Genomic DNA, 15,652 nt, shown 5'->3' with positions numbered 1-15,652 from the left:
CCTTGAGTCTATTATGGTCCTTCTGTAGCTCAGTTGGTAGAGCATGGCGCTTGGATAAAAGCGTCTGCTAAATGGCATATATTATTATTATTATTATATTATTATTTCCCAGCCAACCTGCACTGTACTAGAATCCTAACCAGATGGTTTATTGGGTTTCCTGAAACTATTCAAAGCAGCATATCTTCCTCTTCATTAGCCTAATGCTAACAGCGCTGATACAGATGTGTCAGATGTGATAACAAAAACCACATACCCTACACCCACACACATGGAACCTTCGCATGACTTTTCAGACCAGGGGTAGTGAGTTCCAAATGGAACCCTATTGACTTTATAGTGCACTACTTTAGATCAGAGCCCTATGGCAAACTATTGACTATATAGTGCACTACTTTAGACCCCGTAGGGCATAGGGTGCCATTTGGGATGCATACCAGAACAGATGAAACATGTATATTCTAACCTCTCACAGGCTAAAACACAGGCCACTCACTAAATGTATGTTTTCTATCAGACAGTTCAACATGACAGTGGTGGAAAGACAGTTACCCAAGGCTAAGACTATTACAACAGTGTGACAAAGGTGTGTGTGTGTGTGTGTGTGTGTGTGTGTGTGTGTGTGTGTGTGTGTGTGTGTGTGTGTGTGTGTGTGTGTGTGTGTGTGTGTGTGTGTGTGTGTGTGTGTGTGTGTGTGTGGTGGGGTAGTGGTTCAGCTCTCTCTGGCCCTCCTCTCTCTTTCTAACTTCTCAAATGAGGAAGTTCACAGCCGTGTTTGTAGCAGCTTCCTTTTTACAGCTTTCGACTCACTAACAGGAAGAGAGAGAGAGATATAGAGAGTAAGAGAGAAACAGAGAGTAAGGGAGAGAGCAAGAGAGAAGACTGTGAGAAACATGTCTGTAGCTGAGTGTTTTCAGTAGAGAACTGAACTCTCTAGCTGAGTGTTTTCAGTAGAGAACTGAACTCTCTAGCTGAGTGTTTTCAGTAGAGAACTGGACTATCTAGCTGAGTGTTTTCAGTAGAGAACTGGACTATCTAGCTGAGTGTTTTCAGTAGAGAACTGGACTATCTAGCTGAGTGTTTTCAGTAGAGAACTGAACTCTTGTCTGTAGCTGAGTGTTTTCAGTAGAGAACTGGACTCTAGCTGAGTGTTTTCAGTAGAGAACTGAACTCTAGCTGAGTGTTTTCAGTAGAGAACTGGACTCTCTAGCTGAGTGTTTTCAGTAGAGAACTGGACTCTCTAGCTGCGTGTTTTCAGTAGAGAACTGAACTATCTAGCTGAGTGTTTTCAGTAGAGAACTGGACTCTCTAGCTGAGTGTTTTCAGTAGAGAACTGAACTCTCTAGCTGAGTGTTTTCAGTAGAGAACTGGACTCTCTAGCTGAGTGTTTTCAGTAGAGAACTGGACTCTCTAGCTGAGTGTTTTCAGTAGAGAACTGGACTCTCTGGCTGAGTGTTTTCAGTAGAGAACTGAACTCTCTAGCTGAGTGTTTTCAGTAGAGAACTGAACTCTCTAGCTGAGTGTTTTCAGTAGAGAACTGGACTCTCTAGCTGCGTGTTTTCAGTAGAAGACCAGGATGTCTACGTCGTACCAGCCATGGCACCATGGTAATATCACCCGATCTAAGGCTGAGGATCTGCTCTCCAAAGCAGCTAAAGATGGGAGCTTCCTCCTCCGGGACAGCGAGTCCATACAGGGTGCCTACGCCCTCTGTGTTCTGTAAGTAAAACATACCATAAGATATAAATATATAAATATATATAAAATAATAAATATAAATAAAATAAATGGACGGTTTAACTCTGTGTTCTGTAAGTAAAATGTCCATTCTGACTACTTTTTGAAGATATATATATGTAAAATATATATATAAACTGACAGTTTAACAGTCCAATATTCTGTTGGAAAGATCAAATTGAGGAAGGAAGATCATGTTGAGAACTCGTCCCTTATACCTCTTCGTATGCAGAGAGAGACGGACAGGGAAATATTTGACAGCTAAACTACAAATGCTGTTGTACAAAGTTCAAATTGAGGAAGGAAGATGATTTTGAAGTCTTGACTCTGCAATGCACAGATCAAAGTAGCTTGGAGTAGGAAGAGCTGATTTTAAAATACGACTTTTTAAGTCTGACCAAACAATGATCAACGCTAATCACACTGTTTATTTTTGGGAGCGATTTCAATCTGAAACCGTCAAATACCTACTTGTATATTATTTATATATATATATATATTATAATTATATTATTTCGGATGACATCTTCTCCTGCAGTGGAGTGTAGAGCGCAACTCTGCCTCATGACAGCGTTTGGGATGTATAGCAGAACAAAGTGACGTTGACTTTCTGTTTCCTTACATCATGACATAAATCATGCCAACGAGTACATCGGTTGGGAATTTAAAAATGTTTTGCTCAAGACTTTGATTAACCAGAGAAACTGTCCAGAATACTGTTGTTGTTGCATGCAGTTATATATATATATCTATAGCAGGGACTCAATGTAACGTAGAACTATTTTAAAAGTACACCTGCTTACTGCAGCAGACAACTCATCGGCACATACAGTCGTGCTGTAAAGCTGGGTAGAGACTCCGTTATACAACTCACGCCGCACATCTCTGTGTCGCTCTGAGCTTTTATTAGAATAATTGCTAAACAAAATAAATGAATGGTCATGGTACTCTTTTCCATTGTACACAAAGACCAACGGAAGTGTGTTTGAGTGGATGCCATCTGTCATTACTGTCACACACTGCTGTGAAACGTCAGTTACTTTAAACCAGAAACCCAGACCCAACCTCTCCAGACCCAGACCCAACCTCTCCAGACCCAGACGACTTCTCAAGACCCAGACCCAACCTCTTCAGACCCAGACCCAGACGGCTTCTCAAGACCCAGTCAGCTTCTCAAGACCCAGACCCAGTCTGCTTCTCAAGACCCAGACCGCTTCTCAAGACCCAGACGGCTTCTCAAGACCCAGCCGGCTTCTCAAGCCTCAGACCGCTTCTCAAGACCCAGACCGCTTCTCAAGACCCAGACCGCTTCTCAAGAACAAGACCGCTTCTCAAGACCCAGTCGGCTTCTCAAGACCCAGTTGGCTTCTCAAGACTCAAGACCCAGACCGCTTCTCAAGACCCAGACCGCTTCTCAAGACCCAGACCGCTTCTCAAGACCCAGACCGCTTCTCAAGACCCAGTCTGCTTCTCAAAACACAGACTGCTTCTCAAGACCCAGACCGCTTCTCAAACACAGACTGCTTCTCAAGACCCAGACCGCTTCTCAAGACCCAGACGGCTTCTCAAGACCCAGAGACAAGACCCAGACTTCTCAAGAGACCAGACGGCTTCTCAAGACCCAGACGGCTTCTCAAGACACAGACCGCTTCTCAAGACCCAGACCGCTTCTCAAGACCCAGACGGCTTCTCAAGACCCAGACCGCTTCTCAAGACCCAGACGGCTTCTCAAGACCCAGACGGCTTCTTAAGAACCAGACGGCTTCTCAAGACCCAGACGGCTTCTCAAGACCCAGACTGCTTCTCAAGACCCAGACGGCTTCTCAAGACCCAGACGGCTTCTCAAGACCCAGACCGCCAGATCAAGACATCTCTGTAAACTGTATTATGATAACACATCTTTCCTATTTCCAGGTTCCAGAACTGTGTGTATACCTACAGGATCCTACCCAATGAGGAGAGGAAACTCTCTGTCCAGGTCAGTCAGACAGCTCCACAATATATATTCTTACCAAATGCAATGTGAGGGATCTGCACCCTGTTTTGGGAGTGGATCCCCCTACACAGCATTTAATGGTATTATTTTCATGTAATATCTAAGAAGTAATCTAACAGTTCCCCAACAACTACCTAATACACACAAATCTAAAGGGTGAATGAGAATATGTACATATGAATATATGGATGAGCGATGGCCGTTCGACATAGGCAAGGTGCAATAGATGGTATAAAATACAGTATATACATATGACATGAGTTTTGTAAGATATGTTAACATTATTAATGTGACATCATTTAAAGTGACTAATGATCCATTTATTAAAGTGGCCAGTGATTGGATCTCAATGTAGGCAGCAGCCTCTCTGAGTTAGTGATTGTTGTTTAGCTGTCTGATGGCCTTGTGATAGAAGCTGTTCTTCAGTCTCTCTGTCCCAGGTTTGATGCACCTGTACTGACCTCGCCTTCTGGGTGGTAGCGGTGTGAACAGGCAGTGGCTCGGGTAGATGTTGTCCTTGATGATCTTTTTGGCCTTCCTGTGACATCGGGTGGTGTAGGTGTCCTGGAGGGCAGGTAGTTTGCCCACGGTGAGAGCCTTGCAGTTGAGGGCGGTGCAGTTGCCATACCAGGCTGTGATACAGCCCGACAAGATGCTCTCGATTGAGCATCTGTAAAATGGGTTTTGGGTGACAAGCCAAATTTCTTCAGCCTCCATCCAAGATGGCGTAGCAGTCAGACATCTTTGTCTTTGTCCTGTCATGTCCCTTGTATATATCATTTTATATAGTTTTCTTCGCATTACTTTTTATAATATTTTCATAAACCTCAACTTCTAAATTCTCTCCTGCAACCCGCCTCACCCAATGTGGCGTGGATCTGTTTTTTTTCGAAAGTATTTCAATTTACCTCCGAACTGGAATCCCTCAACTGAAACTAGTCAGCTAACTAGCTACCAGCTATCAGTCAGCAAACCACTGCTAGCGGTCATCAGCTAACCTCGGAAAGCTCTCGCCAGTTCGTACAACGTGACTCAAATCAGAGCACAACAGACCTATTTTTCCTCTCCTTATTCCCGGATTCCTACCGAACATTTTCATCTGGATCTTCGCAACTAGCTAACCGCAATCCCGGGTGACTACTCCTGGCTAGTGTTTCCATCGCGGAGCAAGCACCAATTAGCCTGAAGCTAGCCCGGCTAGGGCTACTGGGCTACCACCGAATCCCACTCCTGGGCTTCAATATCCGGACCCCTTCTACTGCCGGTACGGGGTACGGAACCCCGCCGATCCTCTACGACTGGAATACCGACATAATCTGCCCGAGGATTCCAACAGGCCCCTCCGGCGCAACGTCCACTGAAGGCCAATTCTGCTAACTGCGGCCTGCTAGCTACCGAGAGCTACTTGGAACCCTACTAATCCACGACTGGTCTATCAACGTCACCTCACGAAGAGGCAAAAACAGACTTACCTCCATCACGAGATCCCCCAAAGGCCCTTCTGCTAGCTTGCGAGCCCCGGTCTGCTAACTGCTAGCTTGTTAGCATCGGCCTGCTAACTGTCTGAATAGCCGTGTCCCCAGCCAGCCCAACAACTCACTGCATTTACATTTACATTTACATTTAAGTCATTTAGCAGACGCTCTTATCCAGAGCGACTTACAAATTGGTGCATTCACCTTATGACATCCAGTGGAACAGTCACTTTACAATAGTGCATCTAAATCTTAAAGGGGGGTGAGAGGGATTACTTATCCTATCCTAGGTATTCCTTAAAGAGGTGGGGTTTCAGGTGTCTCCGGAAGGTGGTGATTGACTCCGCTGTCCTGGCGTCGTGAGGGAGTTTGTTCCACCATTGGGGGGCCAGAGCAGCGAACAGTTTTGACTGGGCTGAGCGGGAGCTGTACTTCCTCAGTGGTAGGGAGGCGAGCAGGCCAGAGGTGGATGAACGCAGTGCCCTTGTTTGGGTGTAGGGCCTGATCAGAGCCTGGAGGTACTGAGGTGCCGTTCCCCTCACAGCTCCGTAGGCAAGCACCATGGTCTTGTAGCGGATGCGAGCTTTAACTGGAAGCCAGTGGAGAGAACGGAGGAGCGGGGTGACGTGAGAGAACTTGGGAAGGTTGAACACCAGACGGGCTGCGGCGTTCTGGATGAGTTGAAGGGGTTTAATGGCACAGGCAGGGAGCCCAGCCAACAGCGAGTTGCAGTAATCCAGACGGGAGATGACAAGTGCCTGGATTAGGACCTGCGCCGCTTCCTGTGTGAGGCAGGGTCGTACTCTGCGGATGTTGTAGAGCATGAACCTACAGGAACGGGCCACCGCCTTGATGTTAGTTGAGAACGACAGGGTGTTGTCCAGGATCACGCCATGGTTCTTGGCGCTCTGGGAGGAGGACACAATGGAGTTGTCAACCGTGATGGCGAGATCATGGAACGGGCAGTCCTTCCCCGGGAGGAAGAGCAGCTCCGTCTTGCCGAGGTTCAGCTTGAGGTGGTGATCCGTCATCCACACTGATATGTCTGCCAGACATGCAGAGATGCGATTCGCCACCTGGTCATCAGAAGGGGGAAAGGAGAAGATTAATTGTGTGTCGTCTGCATAGCAATGATAGGAGAGACCATGTGAGGTTATGACAGAGCCAAGTGACTTGGTGTATAGCGAGAATAGGAGAGGGCCAAGAACAGAGCCCTGGGGGACACCAGTTGTGAGAGCGCGTAGTGAGGAGACAGATTCTCGCCACGCCACCTGGTAGGAGCGACCTGTCAGGTAGGACGCAATCCAAGCGTGGGCCGCGCCGGAGATGTCCAACTCGGAGAGGGTGGAGAGGAGGATCTGATGGTTCACAGTATCGAAGGCAGCCGATAGATCTAGAAGGATGAGAGCAGAGGAGAGAGAGTTAGCTTTAGCAGTGCGGAGCGCCTCCGTGATACAGAGGAGAGCAGTCTCAGTTGAATGACTAGTCTTGAAACCTGACTGATTTGGATCAAGAAGGTCATTCAGAGAGAGATAGCGGGAGAGCTGGCCAAGGACGGCACGTTCAAGAGTTTTGGAGAGAAAAGAAAGAAGGGATACTGGTCTGTAATTGTTGACATCGGAGGGATCGAGTGTAGGTTTTTTCAGAAGGGGTGCACACTGGACCCATATGTTCAGTTGGCTATGCATGCCTCTCTCTAATATCAATATGCCTTGTCCATTACTGTCCTGGTTAGTGATTACTGTCTTATTTCACTGTAGAGCCTCTAGGTTGTTCCACCTCCTACATATGCGATGACATCACCTGGTGTAAACGTCTCTAGAGACTAGAGGTCGACCGATTATGATTTTTCAATGCTGATACCGATTATTGGAGGACCAAAAAAGCCGATACCGATTAATCGGCCGATTAAAAAAATAGAAAAATGTATTTGTAATAATGACAATTACAACAATACTGAATGAACACTTATTTTAACTTAATAAAATACATCAATAAAAATCCATTTAGCCTTAAGTAAATAATGAAACATGTTCAATTTGGTTTAAATAATGCAAAAACAAAGTGTTGGAGAAGAAAGTAAAAGTGCAATATGTGCCATGTAAAAAAGCAAACGTTTAAGTTCCTTGCTCAGAACATGAGAACATATGAAAGCTGGTGGTTCCTTTTAACATGAGACTTCAATATTCCAAGGTATGAGGTTTTAGGTTGTAGTTATAGTTATAGTATTTATAGGACTCTCTCTATACCATTTGTATCTCATATAGCTTTCACTATTGGGATGTTCTTATTGGCACTTTAGTATTGCCAGTGTAACAGTATTCCGTCCCTCTCCTCACTCCTACCTGGGCTCAAAACAGGAACACATCGACAACAGCCACGCTCGAAGCAGCGTTATCCATGCAGAGAAGGGGAACAACTACTCCAAGTCTCAGAGTGAGTGACGTTTGAAACGCTATTAGCGCGCACCCCGCTAATTAGCTAGCCATTTCACATCGGTTACATCTGCCTAATCTCAGGAGTTGATAGGCTTGAAGTCATAAACAGCGCAATGCTTGAAGCACAGGGAAGAGCTGCTGGCAAACGCACAAAGGTGCTGTTTGAATTAATGCTTACGAACCTGCTGCTGCCTACCACCACTCAGTCAGACTGCTCTATCAAATATTAAATCATAGACTTAATTATAACATAATAACACACAGAAATACGAGCCTGGTCATTAATATGGTCGAATCCGGAAACTATCATTTCGAAAACAAAACGTTTATTCCTTCAGTGAAATACGGAACTGTTCGGTATTTTATCTAATGGGTGGCATCCCTAAGTCTACATATTCCTGTTACATTGTACAACCTTCAATGTTATGTGATATTTACGTAAAATTCTGGCAAATTAGTTCGCAACGAGCTACGCGGCCCAAACTGTTGCATATACCCTGACTCTGCGTGCAATGAACGCAAGAGAAGTGACACAATTTCACCTGGTTAATATTGCCTGCTAACCTGGATTTCTTTTAGCTAAATATGCAGGTTTAAAAATATATACTTATGTGTGTTGATTTTAAGAAAGGCATTGGTGTTTATGGTTAGGTACAGTCATCCAACGATTGTGCTTTTTTCACAAATGCGCTTTTGTTAAATCATCCCCCTGCGTTGCATCGATTATATGCAACGTAGGACACGCTAGATAAACTAGTAATATCATCAACCATGTGTAGTTAACTGGTGATTATGATTGATTGATTGTTTTTTATAAGATACGTTTAATGCTAGCTAGCAACTTTACCTTGGCTTACTGCATTTGCGTAACTGGCAGGCTCCTCGTGGAGCGCAATGAGAGGCAGGTGGTTAGAGCGTTGGACTAGTTAACTGTAAGGTTGCATGATTGTATCCCGGAGCTGACAAGGTAAAAATCTGTCATTCTGCCTCTGAACAAGGCAGTTAACCCACTGTTCCTAGGCCGTCATTGAAAATAAGAATGTGTTCTTAACTGACTTGCCTAGTTAAAAAGGTGTAAAAAAAAAATAGGCCAAATCGGTGTACAAAAATACCAATTTCCGAGTGTTTTGAAAACTTGAAATCAGCCCTAATTAATCGGCCATTCCGATTAGTCGGTCGACCTCTACTAGAGACTATATCTCTCTCATCATTACTCAATGCCTAGGTTTACCTCCAATGTACTCACACCCTACCTTGCCTTTGTCTGTACACTATGCATTTAATCTATGCTATTGTTCCCAGAAACCTGCTCCTTTTACTCTCTGTTCCGAACGTGCTAGACATCCAGTTCGTATATCCTTTAGCCGTACCCTTATCCCACTTCTCCTCTGTTCCTCTGGTAATGTAGAGTTGAATCCAGGACCTGCAGTGCCTAGCTCCACTACCACTCCCCAGGTGCTCTCATTTGTTGACTTCTGTAACCGTAAAAGCCTTGGTTTCATGCATGTTAACATTAAAAGCCTACTCCCTAAGTGTATTTTACTCACTGCTTTAGCAGACTCTGCCAACCCGGATGTCTTAGCCGTGTCTGAATCCTGGCTTAGGAAAACCACCAAAAACCCTGAAGTCTCCATCCCTAACTATAACATTTTAGATAGAACTGCCAAAGGGGGTGGTGTTGCAATCTACTGCAAAGATAGCCTGTCTGCCCTTCACCAGCACAAAAACATCCTGTGGTGTTCTGCATTAGCATCGAATAGCCCCCGTGATATGCAACTCGAATAGCCCCCGTGATATGCAAAGTTAGGAACAAATATACACAGGCAGTTAGGAAAGCTAAGGCTAGCTTTTTCAAACAGACATTTGCATCCTGTAGTACAAACTCAAAAAAGTTCTGGGACACTGTAAAGTCCATGGAGAATAAGAGAACCTCCTCTCAGCTGCCCACTGCTCTGAGGCTAGGAAACACTGTTACTACTGATAAATCCACTATAATTGAGAATTTCAATAAGCATTTCTCTATGGCTGGCCATGCCTTCCACCTGGCTACCCCTACCCCGGTCAACTGCCCGGCACCCTCCACAGCAACCCGCCCAAGCCCCCACCATTTCTCCTTCACCCAAACCCAGATAGCTGATGTTCTGAAAGAGCTGCAAAATCTGGACCCCTACAAATCAGCCGGGCTAGACAATCTGGACCCTCTCATTCTAAAATCTGCCGAAATTGCTGGAACCCCTATGACTAGCCTGTTCAACCTCTCTTTCATATCGTCTGAGATCCCCAAAGATTGGAAAGCTGCCGCGGTCATCCCCCTCTTCAAAGGGGGTGAGACTCTAGACTCAAACTGCTACAGACCTATATCTATCCTACCCTGTCTTTCTAAGGTCTTCGAAAACCAAGTTAACAAACAGATTACCGACCATTTCGAATCCCACCGTACCTCCTCCGCTATGCAATCTGGTTTCAGAGCTGGTCATGGGTGCACCTCAGCCACGCTCAAGGTCCTAAACGATATCTTAACCGCCATCGATAAGAAACATTACTGTGCAGCCGTATTCATCGACCTGGCCAAGGCTTTCAACTCTGTCAATCACCACATTCTTATTGGCAGACTCGACAGCCTTGGTTTCTCAAATGATTGTCTCGCCTGGCTTACCAATTACTTATCTGATAGAGTTCCTTGTGTCAAATCGGAGGGCCTGTTGTCCAGACCTCTGGCAGTCTCTATGGGGGTGCCACAGGGTTCAATTCTCGGGCCGACCCATTTCTCCGTAAACATCAATGATGTCGCTCTTGCTGCTGTTGATTCTCTGATCCACCTCTACGCAGATGACACCATTCTCTATACTTCTGGCCCCTATTTGGACACTGTGTTAACTAACCTCCAGACGAGCTTCAATGCCATACAACTCTCATTCCGTAGCCTCCAACTGCTCTTAAATGCAAGTAAAACTAAATACATGCTATTCAATCGATCACTGCCCGCACCTGCCCGCCTGTCCAGCATCACTACTCTGGACGGATCTGACTTAGAATACGTGGACAACTACAAATACCTAGGTGTCTGGTTAGACTGTAAACTCTCCTTCCAGACTCACATTAAGCATCTACAATCCAAAATTAAATCTAGAATCGGCTTCCTATATCGCAACAAAGCATCCTTCACTCATGCTGCCAAACATACCCTCGTAAAACTGACAATCCTACGGATCTTCGACTTCGGCGATGTCATCTATAAAATAGCCTCCAACACTCTACTCAAGAAATTGGATGCAGTCTGTCACAGTGCCATCAGTTTGTCACCAAAGCCCCATACACTACCCACCACTGCGACCTGTACGCTCTCGTTGATTGGCCCTTGCTTCATACTAGTCGCGAAACCCACTGGCTACAGGTTATCTACAAGTCTCTGCTAGGTAAAGCCCCGCCTTATCTCAGCTCACTGGTCACCATAGCAGCACCCACTCATAGCACACACTCCAGCAGGTATATCTCACTGGTCACCCCCAAAGCCAATTCCTCCTTTGGTCGCCTTTCCTTCCAGTTCTCTGCTGCCAATGACTGGAACAAACTGCAAAAATCACTGAAGCTGGAGACTTATATCCCACTCACTAGCTTTAAGCACCAGCTGTCAGAGCAGCTCACAGATAACTGCACCTGTACATAGCCCATCTGTAAACAGCCCATCTATCTACCTCATCCCCATACTGTATTTATTTATTTATCTTGCTCCTTTGCACCCCAGTATCTCTACTTGCACAGTCATCTTCTGCACATCTACCATTCCAGTGTTTAATTGCTGTATTGTACTGTATTGTGTAATTGTATTGTATTACTTCGCCACCATGGCCTATTTATTGCCTTAACTCCCTTAAACTTTAACTGCCTTAAATCTTACCTCATCTGCACACAATGTAAAAAGTTTTTTCTTTCTTTTTCTACTGTAGTATTGACTGTATGTTTGTTTATTCCATGTGTAACTCTGTGTTGTTGTATGTGTCGAACTGGTTTGCTTTATCTTGGCCAGGTCGCAATTGTAAATGAGAACTTGTTCTCAACTGGCCTACTTGGTTTTTGGGGCGGCAGAGTAGCCTAGTGGTTAGAGCGTTGGACTAGTAACCGAAAGGTTGCAAGTTCGAATCCCCGAGCTGTTGTTCTGCCCCTGAACAGGCAGTTAACCCACTGTTCCTAGGCTGTAATTGAAAATAAGAATTTGTTCTTAACTGACTTGCCTGGTAAAATAAAAATAAATAAAAAACCTGGTTAAATAAACAAACAGCATTCTTACATAGGTATTCCTCTTGTCCAGATGGGATAGGGCAGTGTGAAGACGATTGTGTCGTATGTGGACCTGTTGTGGCGGTGTTCAAACTGAAGTGGGTCTTGAGTGACAGGTAATGTGGAGGTGATATGATCCTTGACTAGTTTCTCAAAGCACTTCATGATGACAGAGTTATTAATTTATTGTTGCAGTCCACTTCCAGGTGTTGGGTGTTAAGGGGTATTTTAAGAGCCATTTCTCAATTTCTCATGCATCAGGCAACTTCTGCTTTTGCTTTCAATGCCTTCAGAAATTAAGACAGGCCACATGTGGTGGGAACGTTCTGGAATTTAGCATTTTACTGTGAATATTGTGTAACCTATTATGGTTATGCATTGCACAAAATCGACTTGTATTGTTTGCACGGTGTTTGGGCCATTTCAAGTCAGGGGCTAAAATGTGAGAGCTCTGTAAAACTAGACACTTGATATTAACTGTCACATTCTTGGGCTGTAAATGAGTTACACTGCTCCTGTCCTCTATTCAATAAACAGACTGTACACTACAGTGTCTATTCAATTAACAGACAGTACACTACAGTCTCTATTCAATAAACAGACTGTACACCACAGTCTCTATTCAATTAACAGACTGTACACTACAGTCTCTATTCAATAAACAGACTGTACACCACAGTCTCTATTCAATTAACAGACTGTACACTACAGTCTCTATTCAATTAACAGACTTTACACCACAGTCTCTATTCAATTTACAGACTGTACACCACAGTCTCTATTCAATTAACAGACTGTACACTACAGTCTCTATTCAATTTACAGACTGTACACCACAGTCTCTATTCAATTAACAGACTGTACACCACAGTCTCTATTCAATTTACAGACTGTACACCACAGTCTCTATTCAATTAACAGACTGTACACTACAGTCTCTATTCAATTTACAGACTGTACACCACAGTCTCTATTCAATTAACAGACTGTACACCACAGTCTCTATTCAATAAACAGACTGCACACTACAGTCTCTATTCAATAAAAGGTGTGTACAGCACGGTGGCTGTAGCTCCATCCTCTCTGCTCTCTCTGTCACCCAGAGGCAGAGGTTGAGATTTAAATACATTTGGTTATTATATATATATACTATACATTCCCTTATTACTGTGGCAGTCAGAATATTCCAAACCTGGAGACCATACTACAGTACACAGTTAGATAGATTAGATTAGTTATTCATTTATCTATTGTAGCTGGAAAGCATGAAAGTCATGAATGCTGATTTACAAGTTCTTGAGTTTTAACTTGCCCTATACACAGAAATGAAGGGTACTGTAGATCATACAGGCTACTCTGCTAATGCTGGATGGTACTGCAATTCCTAACAGGCGACTCTGCTAATGCTGAATGGTACTGCAATTCCTAACAGGCTACTCTGCTAATGCTGAATGGTACTGCAATTCCTAACAGGCTACTCTGCTAATGTTGAAGGGTACTTGTAGTTCCTAACAGGCTACTCTGCTAGTGTTGAAGGGTACTTGTAGTTCCTACAGGCCACTCTCCTAATGTTGAAGGGTACTTGTAGTTCCTACAGGCCACTCTCCTAGTGTTGAAGGGTACTTGTAGTTCCTACAGGCCACTCTCCTAATGTTGAAGGGTACTTGTAGTTCCTACAGGCCACTCTCCTAGTGTTGAAGGGTACTTGTAGTTCCTACAGGCCACTCTCCTAGTGTTGAAGGGTACTTGTAGTTCCTACAGGCCACTCTGCTAATGTTGAAGGGTACTTGTAGTTCCTACAGGCCACTCTCCTAGTGTTGAAGGGTACTTGTAGTTCATACAGGCTACTCTCCTAATGTTGAAGGGTACTTGTAGTTCATACAGGCCACTCTGCTAATGTTGAAGGGTACTTGTAGTTCATACAGGCCACTCTGCTAATGTTGAAGGGTACTTGTAGTTCCTACAGGCCACTCTGCTAATGTTGATCAAAAGCTTCTTCCTCTTTCAGTTGCAGGAGGTTTTGAATGATCCCCTAGCGTGGGCGTATGACAAGCCACAAGGCTCATCTCGTGGTGCTTAACAGAAAAGACCGGAAACTTCACAAAGAAAAACAACATCCACAGTGGCAGTGAAAGGGGCTATAACATTTAAAAACACAGGTGACTTGGTCGTTAATACGCCCTTGGAATGTAGCCTAACAGTACAAAGCCCTTTATAACAGTGTGTCAGCTGTATGATCCGTGATAGAAGGAAAACCTGTCATTCAGAACAACATGACCTAAAGTCTCTGGAAACATGCAACAGTTAAAGCACTCTAAGATCTTGTGTTGCTACACTGATCTATACCTGCACCAGAAATATCTATACCTGCACCAGAAATATCTATACCTGCACCAGAAATATCTATACCAGCTCCAGAAAGATCTATACCTGCACCATAAATATCTATACCAGCACCAGAAAGATCTATACCTGCACCAGAAAAATCTATACCTGCACCAGAAAGATCTATACCAGCACCAGAAAGATCTATACCAGCACCAGAAAGATCTATACCTGCACCAGAAAGATCTATACCAGCACCAGAAAGATCTATACCAGCACCAGAAAGATCTATACCTGCACCATAACTATCTATACCAGCACCAGAAAGATCTATACCAGCACCAGAAAGATCTATACCTGCACCAGAAAGATCTATACCTGCACCAGAAAGATCTATGCCTGCCCCATAAATATCTATACCTGCACCATAAATATCTATACCTGCACCAGAAAGATCTATACCTGCCTGCCCCATAAATATCTATACCTGCACCATAAATATCTATACCTGCACCAGAAATATCTATACCAGCACCAGAAAGATCTATACCTGCACCAGAAATATCTATACCTGCACCAGAAAGATCTATACCTGCCTGCCCCATAAATATCTATACCTGCACCATAAATATCTATACCTGCACCAGAAAGATCTATACCTGCCTGCCCCATAAATATCTATACCTGCACCATAAATATCTATACCTGCACCAGAAATATCTATACCTGCACCATAAATATCTATACCTGCACCATAAATATCTATACCTGCACCAGAAATATCTATACCTGCACCATGAAATATCTATACCTGCACCATAAATATCTATACCTGCACCATAAATATCTATACCTGCACCATAAAGATCTATACCTGCACCATAAAGATCTATACCTGCACCAGAAATATCTATACCTGCACCAGAAATATCTATACCTGCACCATAAATATCTATACCTGCACCAGAAATATCTATACCTGCACCATAAATATCTATACCTGCACCATAAATATCTAGACCTGCACCAGAAATATCTATACCAGCACCAGAAAGATCTATACCTGCCTGCACCATAAATATCTATACCTGCACCAGAAATATCTATACCAGCACCAGAAAGATCTATACCTGCACCAGAAAGATCTATACCTGCCTGCACCATAAATATCTATACCGGCACCATAAATATCTATACCTGCACCCAGAAATATCTATACCTGCACCATAAATATCTATACCTGCACCAGAAATATCTATACCTGCACCATAAATATCCATACCAGCACCATAAATATCCATACCTGCACCAGAAATATCTATACCTGCACCATAAATATCTATACCTGCACCATAAATATCTATACCTGCACCATAAATATCTATACCTGCACCAGAAAGATC

At 44.0% G+C, this 15,652-nt stretch overlaps 1 protein-coding gene across 1 annotated transcript in view; it reads left to right on the top strand.

Moving 5' to 3' along the window:
• The first annotated feature begins 807 nt into the window (after positions 1-807).
• The window catches only part of inpp5d (inositol polyphosphate-5-phosphatase D), a 56,891-nt gene continuing 42,046 nt past the window's right edge, over positions 808-15,652 (top strand). Inside the window, exons 1-2 of the mRNA XM_046299007.1 lie at positions 808-1,719; positions 3,652-3,715. Coding sequence (XP_046154963.1) covers positions 1,577-1,719; positions 3,652-3,715 — 207 coding nt within the window. The 5' untranslated portion in view covers positions 808-1,576. The remainder of the gene's footprint in view (positions 1,720-3,651; positions 3,716-15,652) is intronic.

This window comes from Oncorhynchus gorbuscha, linkage group LG02 (genome assembly GCF_021184085.1).
Source record: "Oncorhynchus gorbuscha isolate QuinsamMale2020 ecotype Even-year linkage group LG02, OgorEven_v1.0, whole genome shotgun sequence".
Classification (NCBI taxonomy): domain Eukaryota; kingdom Metazoa; phylum Chordata; class Actinopteri; order Salmoniformes; family Salmonidae; genus Oncorhynchus; species Oncorhynchus gorbuscha.
The sequence above is the reverse complement of the archived record's forward strand: the minus strand, read 5'-3'. Positions and strand labels throughout refer to the sequence as shown.